A 17,804-nucleotide genomic window follows, 5' to 3' on the forward strand; every position below is an offset into this window, starting at 1 on the left:
ACAGAAATTAACAGGCTGTCATTACCTTGGATTTTATGAGCTGTTCTAAATGTCTGGAGTTCCTTGTTTGAAGGTCTTAGCTGTAAAATGTAAGAAGAGTTCTTTGCAGCTCAGACTGAAAACCACCAAAACCAATGTATTGTCAACAAGTTTTGAAAAAAAAAATATTAAATATTGATACAAATAAGTCACTGAATGATCTCCTGGTGTAAGCTTTTTGTAAATAATGGTAAAAAACTGGATGACTGCTGCTCTAACTGTGGTTAAAATCCAAGTTTTCCATTTAAGCAATCCACTGTCAGTATATGCCAGGACCAGTTCATAACAGGCAAAGCATTACCTTTTGAAAACAAATAGCTACCAGAAAGATCTCCCTTGATGATTGAAATTTATTACCGTTTCGTAAGAGGGCTGTGAAGTAGTAAGGAGCTGAACTTCATCTATTGGAGCACTTCAGATTATGCACTCCATTTTAATGAGATTAAAGGTTTAATGCAGATAAAAGATTTCTATCTGTTCAGTGCACCTGGATTCAAAAGAGGAATTTCAGTGTGATTCAGAGAGCGAGCGGAGAACTACATCGTCTTGATCAATCAGAGTTTCTGACTTCTTCTCTTCTATTCCATACAAAGAAAAAATGATCAGGACACATTTCTTCCTGTTTTCAGCACTGATCATGTGCAGCATACCTGCTGAGGAAATCTTTCAGCCAACTCTAGTGCTGGACATGGCTAAAGTTCTTCTGGATAACTACTGCTATCCTGAAAACTTAGTGGGAATGCAAGAAGCCATTGAACAAGCAATCAAGAGTGGGGAGATCCTGGACATCTCAGATCCAAAAATGCTGGCCAGTGTCTTGACAGCTGGAGTGCAAGGTGCTCTGAATGATCCAAGACTGGTGATTTCCTATGAACCATCACTGCATGCAGCTCCCAAACAAGAAATGGAGACTTCCCTCACTCGTGAACAGCTCCTGAGTCTTATTGAGCATGTAATCACATATGACAAGCTGGAGGGCAATGTGGGCTACCTGAGGACTGATTATATCATAGGACAGGATGTTGTGCAGAAAGTTGGAGCTTTTCTGGTGGACAAGGTGTGGAAAACACTGATAGAAACATCTGCCCTGGTGATAGATCTTCGTTACAGCACTGGGGGACAGATTTCTGGCCTCCCCTTCATCATCTCATACTTGCATGAAGCAGACAAGCTGTTACATGTTGAGACTGTATACAATCGGCCCTCCAACACCACCACAGAGATATGGACACTGCCAAAGGTGTTGGGAGAGAGGTACAGCAAAGACAAGGATGTTATTGTTTTGATCAGCCGCCATACCACAGGAGTGGCTGAAGATGTGGCTTACATCCTCAAGCACATGAACAGGGCTATCATTGTTGGGGAGAAGACAGCTGGGGGCTCTCTGGACATCCAGAAGCTGCGTATTGGCCCCTCCAATTTCTATATGATGGTTCCTGTGTCACGATCTGTGAGCCCCTTGAGTGGGGGTGGACAGAGCTGGGAGGTGAGTGGTGTGATGCCATGTGTGGCTACTGAGGCAGAGCAAGCCTTGCAGAAATCTCTGGACATCCTGGCAGTGCGCAGAGCAGTACCTGGCACGCTAAGCCACCTCATAAACATATTAAAGAACAATTACAGCTTAGTCGAGCGGGTGCCAGCCCTGCTGCAGCACCTTTTCACCTCTGACTTCTCTTCTGTGCAATCCGCAGAGGACCTGGCCACCAAACTCAACACTGAGATGCAGACCTTATCTGAAGATCCCCGCTTGCTGGTCCGAGTCATGATGCCAGGTGAAGCTGCTGCCCCCCTTGCTGAACAATCAATTGCAGTAGCAGACAATTTACCTGACAATGAACAACTGCTGCAAGCCTTAGTGGATACGGTCTTCAAGGTGTCAGTGTTGCCAGGCAATGTAGGCTACATGCGCTTTGATGAGTTTGCTGATGCCTCTGTGCTTGTTAAGCTGGGACCTTACATTGTCCACAAAGTGTGGGAGCCCCTCCAAAATACAGAGAATTTGATCATGGACCTACGTTACAACCCTGGGGGCCCTTCCTCCTCTGCTGTGCCTGTACTACTCTCTTATTTCCAAGATCCTGCTGCTGGCCCTGTCCATCTTTTCACAACCTATGACAGGCGCACCAATCACACACAGGAGCATAACAGCCAGACAGAACTGCTGGGCCAGCCCTATGGGGCTCAGCGGGGCATCTACCTGCTCACCAGCCACCACACTGCCACAGCTGCCGAGGAGTTTGCTTACCTCATGCAATCCCTGGGCCGTGCCACACTGATTGGTGAGATCACAGCAGGAAGCCTCTCACATACTATTACTTTTCCTCTGCTGCAGCCTGAGCGGGGAGTAACTCATGGTCTAACTATCACAGTTCCTGTTATCACCTTCATTGACAACCATGGGGAAAGCTGGATGGGCGGAGGAGTTGTGCCTGATGCCATAGTGTTAGCTGAGGATGCACTGGAAAAGGCTGAGGAGGTGCTAGCTTTCCACAAGAACATGGGAGTACTTTTGGAGGGTACTGGGCAACTCCTAGAGGCTCACTATGCCATCCCAGAAGTGGCTGCTAAGGCTAGTGCTATGCTTAACACCAAACGGGCCCAAGGAGATTATCGATCAGCTGTAGATTTTGAGACATTGGCTTCCCAGCTTACCAGTGACTTGCAGGAGGCCTCAGGAGACCATCGGCTTCATGTCTTCCACAGTCACGTGGAACCAACACCAGAAGAACAGTTCCCCAACATGATTCCCAGCCCTGAGGAGCTGAACTACATTATTGAGGCACTCTTCAAAATTGAAGTATTGCCAGGCAACCTGGGCTACCTTCGCTTTGACATGATGGCTGAGGCAGAAGCAGTGAAGGCCATTGGGCCTCAGCTGGTGCAGATGGTATGGAACAAGCTGGTGGACACAGATTCCATGATTATTGACATGAGGTACAACACGGGTGGCTACTCCTCTGCCATCCCAATACTTTGTTCCTACTTCTTTGATCCTGAGCCTCGGCAACACCTCTACACTATCTTCGATCGTAGTACCTCCCGCAGCACAGAGGTTTGGACTCTCCCCCAGGTCGCTGGCAGGAGATATGGCTCCCTCAAGGACATCTACATCCTAACAAGCCATATGAGTGGCTCAGCAGCTGAAGCTTTCACTCGTGCTATGAAGGATCTACACCGAGCCACAGTTATTGGTGAGCCCACTGTAGGTGGTGCCCTCTCAGTGGGCATTCATCGTGTTGGTAACAGTTCCCTGTACGCCTCCATCCCCAGCCAAGTGGTGCTCAGCCCAGTCACTGGCAAAGTGTGGAGTGTGTCTGGAGTGGAGCCAGACATCACCATCCAGACCAGTGAGGCTATGGCTGTAGCTCAGCACATTGCCAACCTGCGTGCCCAGGTGCCACAGATACTGCAAACTGTAGGGAAGCTTGTAGCAGATAATTATGCCTTTGTGGACACTGGGACTGTTATAGCATCCAGCCTCACCAACAATATCAACAAAGACGGTTATAAAAGGATTAATACAGAAGAGGAGCTGGCCAGGAAGGTGACTGCCAACTTGAAAGCTCTTTCTGGTGATGAGCACTTGAAAATACTCTACATCCCTGAACATGCCAAGGACAATATCCCAGGGATTATACCAAAACAGGTACAGTTCTCTGATGTCAGCTAGAATGAGAGCACTGAGTCAGGTATCTTATCTCATTTCTAGCCCATATCATAAACCCACTAGGATTTACATGTGCCCATTAGAGAAGCCAGTGCCTGAGTGAGTTTTGGAGGCTGAGCTCTTTCTGACACTAAGGCAAAACAGAGTAGTAGCTCATGGTAGTAGATGGTAGGTCTGGATGTATGCATTTTGGAGACAATAACCTTCAGGTTGTGAATCTCTCTCTGTTGTCACCTGCCACAAGCAAAGATTCTGATGCAGGGCTTCACAGTTAGAGGGAATATATCTCATTTTCTCTGTAATCCCTCTTTTTCACTGCTATGGCTTTTCAAACTCTAATAAGTTAATGCAGAGAACCACCGGTTGCAAACCAAGTTTGTAATTTAAGAAAAATTTGGTTGGACCAGACTAAATGCATACATCCGCAAAACAGGAAGCCACATTTTTTTTAATGGATTTTTCTATATAAAGTTGCTGTACCTGACTTCTAATTCAATATACACCAGAATAACAAGCAACTTCTTTGGTAGTGACAGTGGAAAGTTTTTCTGATTGTATCTCATGCTCAGCATCAGACAGTTTTCTAGTCACCTAGAAATATGCTGAAAGAAGTTTCTGGGTGGAAGTAAGGCGACCCTAGGGATAAATTTATTTTTCATATCTACTTTTTCCCTTGCTGTGTGGTTTGCAAAACAGCCTGTGCTTTGTTCTGAACTTCGGTATTTATACACCGGTCTGCCTTGGCAATCTTTCTTGTTCATTGTTGTGCTAGAGGGAGCTCCCAGGAGCACTTGTTGAAATTCCATCTTCAAATTAAAGGGAGGCTTAGGATAACCTGATCCTTTTCTTGGATGGAGTTAGCTCCTTTCTGGCTACTACTCTGGCATGGCTATCAGAGACGACTTTTTCTCCAGGGACTCATAAAATTACTTTTTGAAGAGAATGCATTTGCCTTTGCAATGAACCTGAGTATACTAAGTGTCAGGTAACTATTAAATGTTTCCTAAGGGAGGAAATCTGTAGGCTTGCACCCTCTGAAGTTTTTGGCATGCATGATTTAAAGTGAGCATGACCTTTGTGGTATTATCTCCAACACTATGTTCAAGGACAAAGTCTAAGCATTGCCAAAGGAGGATGTTTTTTTTCAAGTTTGTTAACCAAGAAATGCTGGCCCCATTCTTGCCTCTAACTTTAAATAGAAATAATTAATTAAAGGCTTTTTCTATTCCATCATTCTGTTTCCCTCCTACATTTGGTGGGTGTAGAAAACTTCATTCTAAATACATTTTTTTTCAGAGCTTCCTGCTAAATTATTAGCAGCATATCAATAGTGATACATCATAATTTCTCCCAATTCTAGAAAGTGGACCCATCTTGCAAATTAGTCACTGTTTTCACTGGAGAACCTTATTGGACATTGTTGTCTATTTTCACTTGTTCAAATTTTATTTACTTTAGCCAGACTTTGAATGGTCAGAAAGGATGTACAGGACAAATATTTTACTTGTCACAGGACATTAAATTCTGATCCTGATACAGGTAGTGAGGAAATGCCATTATACTAATTAATGCTTCTGTTTACCTCTTGGTCAAAACAAAATATTGGAAGCGGTCAGGGGATAGATCCATAATAAGGAAATCACATAAATGTGGATGAAAATAGGGACAAATCTGAGATTTCTTGCAAGGGGAAACAATGTATAACAAGCAGAGAAGTACAGGTCTCTCATGAGACTAAAATAGTTTCCAAAGGCATATGCATTCCCTCATAGTGCTTGAGGAAACTGGGAGGCAGAGAGACAAGAGAACACACATTTCCAAGCAAAGGAGGGTGAGTAAATGAAGACACTGAAGTCACTGAATTAAAGGCTTTTCCTAGTGATAGAAGATTCAGCTATTCCACAGAGCACTGGGCAGGAAGAGTACCTTTGTTTCCTGCCTTGCTTTTGCAATACCAGTACTCCAGAGAGCAAATTCCTTAAGATTACAGTGAAGCTTACACAATGTCACTAATTGCATTTGTAATTTTTATTTTTTTACAGTTCTATACATAGACATAGTGACTCTTTTAATCTGTACCACATTTATTCCTCAAAAACCCAAGAACTTGTTTTTCTTTTGTGCTAGCTACCTTCCAAGCCACCTTTTCCCTTACAGTGGGATTTTCTTGATAATGACCTTGACAGTGAAGCAGATCCAACACAATTAAATGAAAATAATGATGAATAACTGCAGGAAGAATGGGATAGGACATAGGAGACAGACAAGTGAAATGCATGTAGACCTTTGCATCTGCTACACTAGAGTAGCTGCTGAAGCATAATACAGGATAGAGAATATGTCTCCTCTATGACAGCAGCAAGGTCAGTGCTAGCCAGAGTTGTCTGCTGCATAAATGCCACTTTCTGAAGTCGGACTTCCCAGAGGCAAATGTTGTATAGATTTTTTGTGATTCAAAAAATAGCCTTTTGCTTATAAAGCAGAGATCTGTACACTTGCTGATATGCTGCTCAATACTCGCTACCGTTTGTGCATCTGTTTGCCTCTCTCTCCCTCCAGTCATACCTTTTTTTCAATACTGAAACGTTGTGTTCATGAGTATCTGAGTACTGCAGACTACCTGTGGAAGAACTGCTGTGTGATTTTGGTAAATGTGTCATGTCAATTTTAAGTGACAAGAGTCTCCCTGAATTACCCTTTTGGCCCCCTGATAATGTCCAAATACTTTTAATGCCATCTTAATGCCTAGGAGATTTTATGTATTAATATTTTAGATAAGCAGCTGAACATGATGATCAGAGTAAAAGACAGAAATAAATCCTTTCTAATGAGGAATTGTTCCTGCATTTGAAGTTCCCCTTTCCTAGATAAATAATATGCATCTATAGCAAAGTATTGTCCTTGCTGAAGGAAGCAATAGTTAGAAATGTTTCAACAGAAAAGAGCATAGTTTTCTTATGTCTCTGCATTCATGAGTGAAATCAAAATGCTCAGCTTCAAGTGTCAAGACAGATAACAAAATTTCTACATCTATTGCTAACAAGTGGACAAATTTTTGTGGTCCCATACAATGCTGATTTATATCAAAATAACCACAGTAAAGTCAGTACAACTATACAAGTTTTTGCAAGCCAAAAAATGTCTCATTTTTATCTGTCATTATACTCATTAACTCTCATTTTCACCTTTTGCAATTCAGACTTGTTGCGTTTATTTGGTGCAGAAAACAGTACAACACTTTGTTAATCACTTTTGCTCTTTTTGTAGTACCTTTCGTTTTCTGATTCTGATACTCAAGCTCAATGCAGCTGCATTCATAGTTACAATCCCATGAAAGAGATGCATTTATGCTCTTTTTTTTTTTTTCTATTGTCATTAATGATACAGTAGCTTTAGCTATTAGTTTTAAGGATTTTCAATGGGTTTTGGATTAAAATAAAAATTTAGCCATTAATCATGTTTTCAAATTTTCCTTTCAAATGTAATCTTCCAGGAAGTTGACTAGGAAGTAACTTCTCTGGCTCACAATGGGTATGTTACAAGCTGTGCATTGTCAGACTAGGCTGACACACTGCCATGCAGCGCCACGGTTTGCAGGGTTGAAGTACAGCTTCTCATTCTGCCTTGCACTCCCTCAATGGGGACTGAGAGCCTTAAATAAATTCTGTTAATCCTTTCCAGAGCACCATCCCAGAGGCCTTCAGCTTTTCCTTTTGGTAACCCCCGGCCTGGGTGTCTTGGTGCTATGGAGGGCAGTATTAGAATTCAAACCTACAGTTCTGGAACAAACTGGAGAAATTATCTATGAAAAGCAGGATGAGGTTAAATAAGAACACATGGAAGGATCTTACACAGTTTCTAGGGTAAGAGTAATTGACTGCACAGTTCTGGGAGGAAAATAACTTGTTTAGGGGAGTCCTGTAAAAAAGTGTATGGATTATTCAGTGTTCCTAAGCTGAACACAAGTCTATAGAGTCAAGTTGTTGCTGAAAAATAATAATCATCAAACTGGAATGGATAAGGACAACTATCATCAGTAAGACGTGGAGTCTTCTGCTACATTCAGCTCTAAAGAAAATTTAACTACACTATACTATGCAGAGTCTTGGGCAATGATTTTCTGGAAAAATGTGGCTCAAGTGGAGAAACCACAGAAAAAAGGAACAGGAACGAAGAGAAGACTTAACAAGAGTAATCTTGAAAAAGTTTAAAAAATTGCATTGTTTATTCCAGAGAAAAGGAAACTGAGAGGAAACATGAAAACAGTCTTAAGATACGTAAGAGACTGTTTCAAATACAAAGAGAATAATATGTTCCCTTGTCCATGGTGAGCAGGCCAAGAAGTAAGGCACTTAAACTGTACAAAATACTGAACTTAGACTGTTTACACTAGATATTAAAAACATCTTAGTAATAGAAAGGCAAATGACATACTAGACTGAATTGCCTGGAAATCACCCAGAGATATGGGCATTTTTAAGAGAAAGTGAGAATCAGCTGTTGTGGATGTAGCTGATCATGCTCAGTCCTTGAGCTGGGGGACCTACTAGGATGGATGGTTCCATTCCAGCCTGTGAGGATACACAAGGAACCTGAATGTTATTCTAAGAACTGCCCAACTCCACCATCCAGCCCCAGAGATCTCATGATTCATAAACCAATCTCAGGATTTGCAATGGCACAAGGGTGTTGCCTGATACCATTTTTACTCTGGCAGCTGACAGCACTAACAACCTTAGTGCATATCACAGTTATATTACAATGGTCAGCACAAAATTAGATATGAAAATACAGTTGCCATCTAAATAGACAGGACAACTTGGGGATGGGTGAAAAGGGAGAAAAGAAGGAAGAGACGCACAGCTGGAAAAGTAGTTTGCCCATGGTTGGGCTATGGATCAGTAGCAGCACCAGTGATGCAACTAAATGCATGAGTTCCAGGGCAGCATTCTAGGTCCTAATTTGTGCTACATTACTTGTTCCAGTTAGGCCACTCACTTGTGGAAAGACAGTGCAGACTGTAAACCCTATATAGTTAACAAAAAGCAATCCTTCCTTGGCTTAAGTGGTGTTAGCTTGAAGGTCCTTTAGTCTAGCCACACTGCTTACAGAGTTCTTACCAAGGCACCTGAGGGTTTATATTTAACCTTCAAGTAATTTGTATGTAAACATTGCCTGACTGAGCAGCAGCAACTTAACTCTCAGCTGCATCCTGTCCCAGCTTCTCCTTGGCCTGCAAACAGAGCTCTGCCTTCCAAAGCAGAGCATGCTCTCTGGAGCTAGATAGACTCACCTTCTTAGGTACCAGCAGCACATGGTCCATATGCTAGTGTCATGAACCTGTATCTTCCCTAGACAGTAACTCAGTAACTCTCATGATTCTGTCAGTCCTAGCCTCCTCCCCTCTTTTACTTAAAATTAGGAGGCTTTCTCCACCCCTCAGAATTACATTCTGAGTGCTTTTTATCTGAGTTCTGGTCTTATACCCTTTTGAATAGATGTATTTTCATACGTTTTCCTACACCCATAAAGATGAAGAAGAGTTTATCTGGGAACCTTGCGTATTCATTTTATTAAATGAGAGCTGAGGTTTTAAAAGCAACCTGCCCACCTTGAAAACTGTAATCAATTTTCACAAGTTAGCAACACAATTAATAAGCACTGTACTCCTCTGTGAACAAAGATGTGATGCAGCACAGTAAAAGAAAACATAGGGAAAAAATTACTGCAGGCAGAGAAGTTATTCTTAATCAGCCTGCTTATGGGTATGCATCTAGCAATTCTTGTTGGAGATAGAGCTAAGAAACCTGTGTGTTCAGTTGAAATATCATTAGTAAGCGTCTGAGAGTAACACATAAATTTTATTTGTAGATGTTACCAGTGAATGATGATTCAGCTCTGTCAGAACGATGCAATGCATGATGGCCATATTCTTCAAAACTGTGATTTGTTAATCAAAGTACAGTGGACAGATCCAGCAGCATTGCTGTCACTGGGAAGTGGACTGGAAATGACAAACTCAGCAGTGCTGGACTGATATGTTTGCAGTCCAGATACAGTAGTTACTTTCCCAAGGTACAGTGAGAAAAAAGCATACAGAAGAGGACTCCATAGAACTTACTCTCACCATTAGATCAACTCCTAGCCAACAGGGCTTTTTTATTAACGCCTGAAATTTTGGCAATTTTGGCTTATGGAAGGTACTGAATGATTAAGCCTAGGGCAGCCAGATGTGTGATATGGTGGGTAATACTGCTGCAGGTAAAGGTAACTGTGCTTCAGCTATGTTACATTGTGTTCTCACACCTTTGAAACCCTCGTTCTGCTGTGGCAGACATGCATTTAGCAAGAGCACAACCCCAGACCAGAGCACTACATATAGGACAGGAGGTTGCCTGACTTCTCTACAGTTGCAGAAAGCCCAAATGCCTCCTGCATTTTGTGGCATATTCTGGGTTGTGAGACCACCTTTTAGCAGATGGCTCGCTGCTGACTCCTTGTTCTTTTGGGTATAAAAGTATGGATTGTCTGGGGCTGAGCTATAGCAGAGGGCAACTGATTGAAGAGCACGTATAGAATCATTTTCACAGCAACTCTAAGGAGGAGCCAAATCGCTGAAGGTCACATAAGTCATATACATCTCAAAGCCTTATCTCCTCAGGCTGAAGGAGAGTTAATTTTTTAGACCCAGGCATGCAAAACAAGTTTGGCAATAGGAGCAGGCTATCACTCCAATGCATATAAGGGCTACTAGGATAACTTTATTAGTTGGCTACACATTGTTATTTAAGAAATACGTGCTGTTTAATAATGTAAGCTAAACAAAATTAAATTGTTCAAAGCCCAGCACGTGAGACTCCAGGCACATGGCCACCATATGAGAGATTTAACACAGTCTACCTCATGAGTATCCTTGCACATGCCCAGCACATCCGGTTCCTCTTTGTCACAGGGGCTGGCTCATCAAGAGGGGCTGGGGCCAACCTGCAGCCAGCATCTGTTTGTCATCTGAGACCAATCAAGAGATGATAATCATCCCAGGTGCCTTTATTTAGAAAGAATTGCTAAAGAAAACTAATGGGCTTGGGTGGCAGGCCTGGGATAGTGGCCTGTGCTGCAAGTCAGGGGATTGTTCTTGTAGCCTTCTCATCCTCTTTAGTCTGAGTAAATTCCTGTATTCTTGAATAAACTTAACTCTGACAAATAGGGGCTTGATCCAGACTCTGGGTGTGCTATTGATGCACCTTATACTGGGCAAACAGTGCAGCAGCCCATGATAACCTATGCTTAATATTAAAAAATCTTAATATAATTCATTATGTTCTTCAAGCTTGATCACATTCCTCACATATGTACCACCTGGACTAAACTTGCTCCATACAATTCTTTTTAAATCGTGTGCCAAGCTATGAGTGCCAGCTAATGATTTGTTTTGTTTTTGCAAACTCTTTCAGATCCCTTCCCCAGAAGGATTTGAAGATCTGATTAAATTTTCATTCCACACAAAAGTATTTGAAAACAACATCGGCTATCTGAGATTCGATATGTTTGGAGACTGTGAACTTCTAACCCAGGTGTCTGACCTACTAGTAGAGCATGTTTGGAAGAAAATTGTTCACACAGATGCATTAATCATAGACATGAGGTAAACCTTTGAATGGCAAATAACCAAGGCTCTTTCAAAACAGCATTTTATTTGTGAAAGTGAATTAGCTTTACATGGCTTACTGTCCTGTTTACAAGCTAGCATTGCTGGTATTAAAGGAGAAAAGGAAAACAGCCAAGGCAAACAGTAACAATCTGGAAGTGTATCTCAAGACAAATTGTACTATCACTTGAGATGTTTACAACTAAATAGGCAAAATTAGGGAATATATTGCAGAATGCAATCCTGGATGTCACATCTGTTTTCTTTCTCTGATTTATTTCCAGTCTAACTCTGCATGTGCTTTGTATTAATTATATGTGTATACATATATATATATATATATGGCTTAATTAAATTTTTTAGTGCAGGCAATGGTCAAATGATTGAACAGTCAAAAACAGACCATGCATAAGGCTGTGTTATAACATCTAGTTTGCCATACCTGTAGTGCTAAATTATCCTGGATGATCAGCCCAGTACAGAATAGCCCTTGTGCACAGAGCACAAAGGAGGCTTAAAGGTACTACTGCTGCCTCAAAGGTACTATAGATCTCCTAGACCCTGCTGCAGCAAGTTACGGCATCATATGCCTGCTCTCAACTTAGGATTCTGCTGCTGAACACTTGAGTTTGTCAACAATCCACCAAGTCTTACAAACCAGAAGATAGCATCCATTTGTTGCCAGCTATCAAAGCAGATTAATAGCACAGGCATACATTTCCCATACAATATTTAGATAAGTCATTCCCTTCTTTTGGTCCAGAGCTAATTTTTGTGAGGCCAGAAAATTACAAAGATCAACTAAATAAAATAAGGCCTTTGTAAGAACTCATTTTTAATACTGAAATAACTAATGTCCATTGCCATTGTGAGGCTCTCAGTATGTGGTAATCTTAATATTCTGGGATTTGCAAGAAAGATGAGCACAGCAATGAGAGCAGAGAGATCAGTCTCACTATGTAAGCACAGAGAAAGCAGGGCAGCAACCAACAACACACACCCGTGACTGAATTTAAATTCAGCAAAGGCTTCACTATCTTCCAGCAGACATGAGATGGGACTGGGACTTTCTTCTATCTTGCCTTGTTTTTCGCCTACACTAAAACTCCTGTCAGGACCAGAGGCATTAAAACAGCAAAGGTGAAATCATGTCCTAGGTACCAAATGGTCTCGTTGTAGTTCTTTTCTTGGGTTTTTAATTCTTCTCTCTGGACTGTCTAACCATTTTCTCAAGGTGAAATAAACTTCTTTATGGGCTAGACTGAGCACAACTCATTTTCTAGCAGGTTTTTCCTGGAGTGTCTCTGCTAAGCGCTCCTAACATCAACTACAGAAAAGCACTGCGTCTGTCTCCCACTAGTGAGCATGGTACAAATATTTTCAGTGCTGGATGTGCTCTAGTATTAGTGAAAAGTGACAGACACAAACAAAAAAAAAATTTCCATTGTGTATATTCATAGCAGAGGTTCTCCAGTGACACTTAGGCTCTTCAGTGAATTTAATCTGCAGAGAATTATGTGAAATTAAACTACAATCAAAGTCAACAAACATGACTGTACTAATGAAGCAGACACAAAAATAAATGGCCTGGTCTTGTAAAGTGCCAAAACCCAAGTATTCTCATTGTGTACAGCAGGAAATTAGAACATGCCAGGTCTACAAACATATATTGATGACATTGGGTTGTACATTTACATATTAGGGTTCAGGTATTTACTTGTGCTGCCTGTTTCAGTAACAGCATGGATTATTCAGAGTGGAAGAATAACAAGAATTGGATGTTCCTCTGCAGATTAAGAGTCTTTGCTTACCTTCTGAATTTTTTCCAGGTTGAATCAAGCAAAAAATAGGCAGTTCAGTTTTATATTTGCTTTTGAAGTCAGCTGTTGACAAAGGCAGCCGGAGACTGCTAGATGGGATTTTATTTCTCTGATAAATGTGAAAATGCTGACAGGGGACAATTAATGTAAATGTATCAAAATGTAGTCATAAGCCCTTGCAGTACTGATGTTAAGGAATAACACTTGAAAGGATGATTTTCAATTGTTTTCTTAATATTTTTATTTTGAAAAGGCATAATATTGGAGGGTCTACCACTTCTGTACCAATCCTATGTTCATACTTCTTTGATGAAGGACACCAAATTCTCTTGGACAAAGTTTATGACAGACCCAGTGACTCAGTAAAGGAAATATGGACGCAGCCACAGCTCAAAGGTAAAATGCCAGTTTGTTGGGTTTTTTACTAGCTTTTAGTTTCAGGTGTCACTCCTCGTATATTTCAAAGTGAGCCATTAGACACCATCACTCACTTAGTGAAAACACCTGCCAAGCTGTGCAGAGAATGCAAAAACAAAAACATGCATTTCAACCATGTCCCTCAGTGGAATCTAGAAATAACTGTTAATCAGTCCTAAGAATGGGCGATGTTAGGAATCTCATCCCCAGAAGTTTAGCTGAATACTGTGTACAGTAGTTGTGACTTGTTGCTTTAAAAAGTTGCCAAAATTAAAAATAAATCCAGTTTTGCTAAGACCTCTAGTAATATCTCTTCCAATACTCACATGTAGTTTTATATGTCATTCCTCACTTCCTGCCTGTTAATCTGTTTCATTAGATGAAAATGTCCACTATAGCCCAGCTTGTTCAGAGAATTCAAGACAAAAAGAAACCACTACATCGGCTCACAACAAGTTTGCACATCTGAGTGAGTCTGGAGCATTTGGCAATGTATCACACACACACATCCCATCCCACTGTTGACAGAAGTTGAAGGGATGGTGCAACATGCAGAAACAGAGCTCTTCAGTGCTCATAAAGTGCAGACACAGTGCTAAGAAGCCTTAGCCATCAGTTTTAATTCTTTTCCTCTTTAAAGCTAAGACAGAACCAAAAAAATGTGTCACGATAACGTCTGCAATTATTGGTTTGGAGCATGCTGAAATAGTTAAACTTTGTTCCAGACTTCAAGGTTCATCTGTTTTTCCAGTCAGAGGTGGGCTGTGCTATTGGGTATGATTACTATGTACACATTCCAGCTCCCATCAAAGAGAACAGGCAGATTCATACTAACTTCAAAGGAGCTGAATCTGGTCCTGTATTATGTATATCTACTGTGAAAATGGATATCTAATGAAAATGTAGTATCTAATGGATAATACATCTATAGTGAAATGAGAAGAGCAAAGATGGTGTGAAAATTAATTACCACGCTATTGATCCATATCTCACAGCTTCCTATAAGAATTATATGTCATACTGTAACTGTCCTATATTTAGAGCAGTTCAGAGTAGTTTTCAAGTTATCAGGTCCCAGTTATGATGCACTGGCCACTTTTTCAAATAAACCACTCTCTCAAAGAGTATCTAGCATGTTCAGATATATTGAAAATAAGGTACAGGATATTTCCTATTCCTGTCAGCTAGTTTATGTTAGAAAACTAGATAACTTGGCTCAGATTCTAATAATAAAGGAGTATTTGTTGAATGTGATGCAATACCTTCCGTTTATAGACTATAAAAAACCTGTGGGAAACCGCTATCTTAATTTCATAAATTGCTGCTTGCCTAGTTTGCAGGCCAAACTGCCATGTTCCTAGAGCAGGGATGATAGTGAAACTGAGGGTTCTGCTTGATAGGCTTTGAGCACTGGAAAATGTCACTTTCCTCACCTGCCTATCCCATTCCTGTGATGGGATCTAGACCTCCTGTAAAAGTTAAATCCACAGAAGAGCCAGCCGTGATAGTTACTGGGAGCTGACCTCCCAGCTGCTGAAGCTGGAGCTTATGGCACAAAAGCACCACACCGGGTGACAGAGTATTTTTTACAGTATAGAGGCTGGGCTACTTTAAAAAGTGCTTAGGTACAAAGTAAATTTCCAGACTTCTTTGGTTTTTAATAGCAGGTTTGGAATTACATGTGTTGTATCTTGGCTTCTCTTGCTCCATTATGCATGTAAACTCAGAACACAGATGCATTTTCTGATGCTTTTTGTCCCTTCCAGCAGGGGAGAGGTATGGGTCTCAGAAGGGTCTCATAATCCTCACCAGTGGTGTGACAGCTGGGGCTGCCGAAGAGTTTGTGTACATCATGAAGAGACTGAGTAGAGCTCTCATCATTGGGGAACAGACCAGTGGTGGCTGCCATTCCCCCGAGACACATCAAGTAGATGATACCAACTTCTACATCATCATCCCTACCTCCAGATCAGTCATGTCTGCAGAGGGCAGTTCTTGGGAAGGGAAGGGGGTGCTTCCTCACATGGAAACACCAGCTGACACAGCACTCATCAAAGCGAAGGAGATGCTTACTGCTCAGCTGCATAGCTCTAGATAGCCCAATGGGGGAACATGGCTCTGGAAAAAAGGTAGGTTTCAATTTTCAAAGGAGACCAAGGGACTTACACTCTCAGGATCTGAACCAATAATGGGTTTAGGAATCCAGAGCAGGATTTAGCCGTAATTTAGTTCACTAATGCAAAATTGAGACCCCCAAAATCTCACAGTATGTGCATGTGCGTGTAAGGGGATGGGTAAGCTACAGGTCCTCCTCCTTTTGTTATCTCCCTGACTCAGTAAATCATGAGTTTCCTGCACAGGAGCCCAATACAAACAGGAGAAGATGCAAGACCCATCTGCTACACAGAATAATTCACAGGCATCAACAATGGTGCTCTTCTGGGTAGCAGAAGTGGATTTGAATTTCTATCAACTGAGGGAAGCTTCACAATGTGTGAGTTTTCTAGTAACCAAGTTCTTAGAGAAAAAAGTCTGCTTCCCCAAATGAAAACCCTAGAAAGAAGGGGGGAACTTCATTTCCATCTCTATGGACACTGGTTGATAGCTCAAAGTGACTCCCTTTTCAACATGTTGATTTTTTAGCTTGTTCTGTGGAAGCCAACTCTTTCTGGGCATGGCTGAGATATTTGGACAATTCACTGATGTTTCTGGATTCCTCTGCTGTGCTGAAATGTAAATGTTAGTTGTTGCAGTGTCTGGTGTTTAAGATTTAGCTCCAAATCACAGACATTTCCCTCTGTTCTTTAGAAAATCCCAGCTCTCAGTATTGAAGGCATGTGAAGCACCTCAAAGCATTTATGCAAAGATAGAAAAAGCCCTTCTGCTCCTTTGGAAATTTGGTACCTTCCTATTTATACATCTTAAAGAAGAATTAGTAGTAGTTGGGAGAATCAGTTTTCCAAACTGCAAGAGCTAAATTAAGTCTTTCTTCATTTCATCATTTAGATGTACCAAAATTAAACATTCCCAGTCTGTCGTGGTTGCCCAGACTCCTTGCATTTCTTACGTGCATGCCTGCTTTCCCCCTACTATCTAGCAGGGGGATGGGGAATAACCAGGACAAAGGCAGAAAATTGACTCACCTAGTGCTCAGATCAACAGAGCCAGGGAAAAGAGTTACATGTTTTCACTTAAGGTTAAAAACAGATTGTTGTGCATCCTGCCCCGAAGACAAGAGGAAAGCAGAGAAATGTCCTCTGCACCCTACTAACAGTCTACTTATTAAGTAATAGTGTATTCCAGGGCAACTAGCAGAGTTATTTATTAATTAATTACTCAGTTAAAAATAATCCTTGTATTTCTTACAATTTTTATCTAACCATATGTCTTCGTAATAATTTAGAAATACACATTACTCTAATCTAGATCTCAAAATTTCTCATCTCTACAAAATGTAAAGCAATTAAGTTAGGAAAATTGTCCCCCAATTTAGCCAATCTGTAGTTGTTGCACATCGCTGCTTGCTTGCTCATTTGTAAGTTACTGACACTTTTTTTATAAATCCTGCTTAAACATCTGACTGCAGAGAATCTCTTCCAGTATTTACAGGGAATTAATTTTAACAACCAAATAAACTTTCCATCTTTTTTACTACTTGTTTGTCTTACCAACTACACTCAGTGCAATCACTAACTTGAACTCTTTTGAGTCATTTTTGTATTCTGATTTTATGCACTAGCTAGTTGTTGAACTCGGTATTGTGGAAAATAAGTTAATTAAAACTCATACATAATTTTGTGTAAAGTTATATATGTATGAAGAGCATTAAAATTATTTAATTATGGAAAAAACTGGAGTAGACAGTGAATGAGTAAACTAATGTATTTCTTCTGATGTCTTTTAAGCCTCTTCGATATCTACATGATCCAGATATACTGCTTCATTTTCCTAAACACAATCAATTGTTCTGCCATGTACACACAATAGTAATTGTTAAATCAAACATATAAAAATTTTAGCCATTCATTCAGGGACCAGAAGCTATATCATATGGCCACAAATAGCAAATAACTTCTACTAGTAATATTGTAAGTAGATATGAATAATAAATATGTCTAGAAATTGAAATCCAGTTGGAAAGACAATGAAGATGCATTTGCTGGTGAGTCCATTTGAAATCAGTAGTGCTGTTAGTTCACTTAAGTGATCAATT

General features: G+C 40.8%; 1 protein-coding gene across 1 annotated transcript; it reads left to right on the top strand.

Moving 5' to 3' along the window:
- The first annotated feature begins 563 nt into the window (after positions 1–563).
- On the top strand, positions 564–17,350 carry RBP3 (retinol binding protein 3). The gene is made up of 4 exons (XM_051619799.1): positions 564–3,685; positions 11,161–11,351; positions 13,428–13,570; positions 15,361–17,350. Exons 1-4 carry the CDS (start codon positions 638–640, stop codon positions 15,687–15,689), a joined length of 3,711 nt encoding a protein of 1,236 aa, XP_051475759.1. The 5' UTR covers positions 564–637; the 3' UTR covers positions 15,690–17,350.
- The last annotated feature ends 454 nt before the right edge of the window (positions 17,351–17,804 follow it).

This window comes from Apus apus, chromosome 4 (genome assembly GCF_020740795.1).
Source record: "Apus apus isolate bApuApu2 chromosome 4, bApuApu2.pri.cur, whole genome shotgun sequence".
NCBI classification, from domain to species: Eukaryota; Metazoa; Chordata; class Aves; order Apodiformes; family Apodidae; genus Apus; species Apus apus.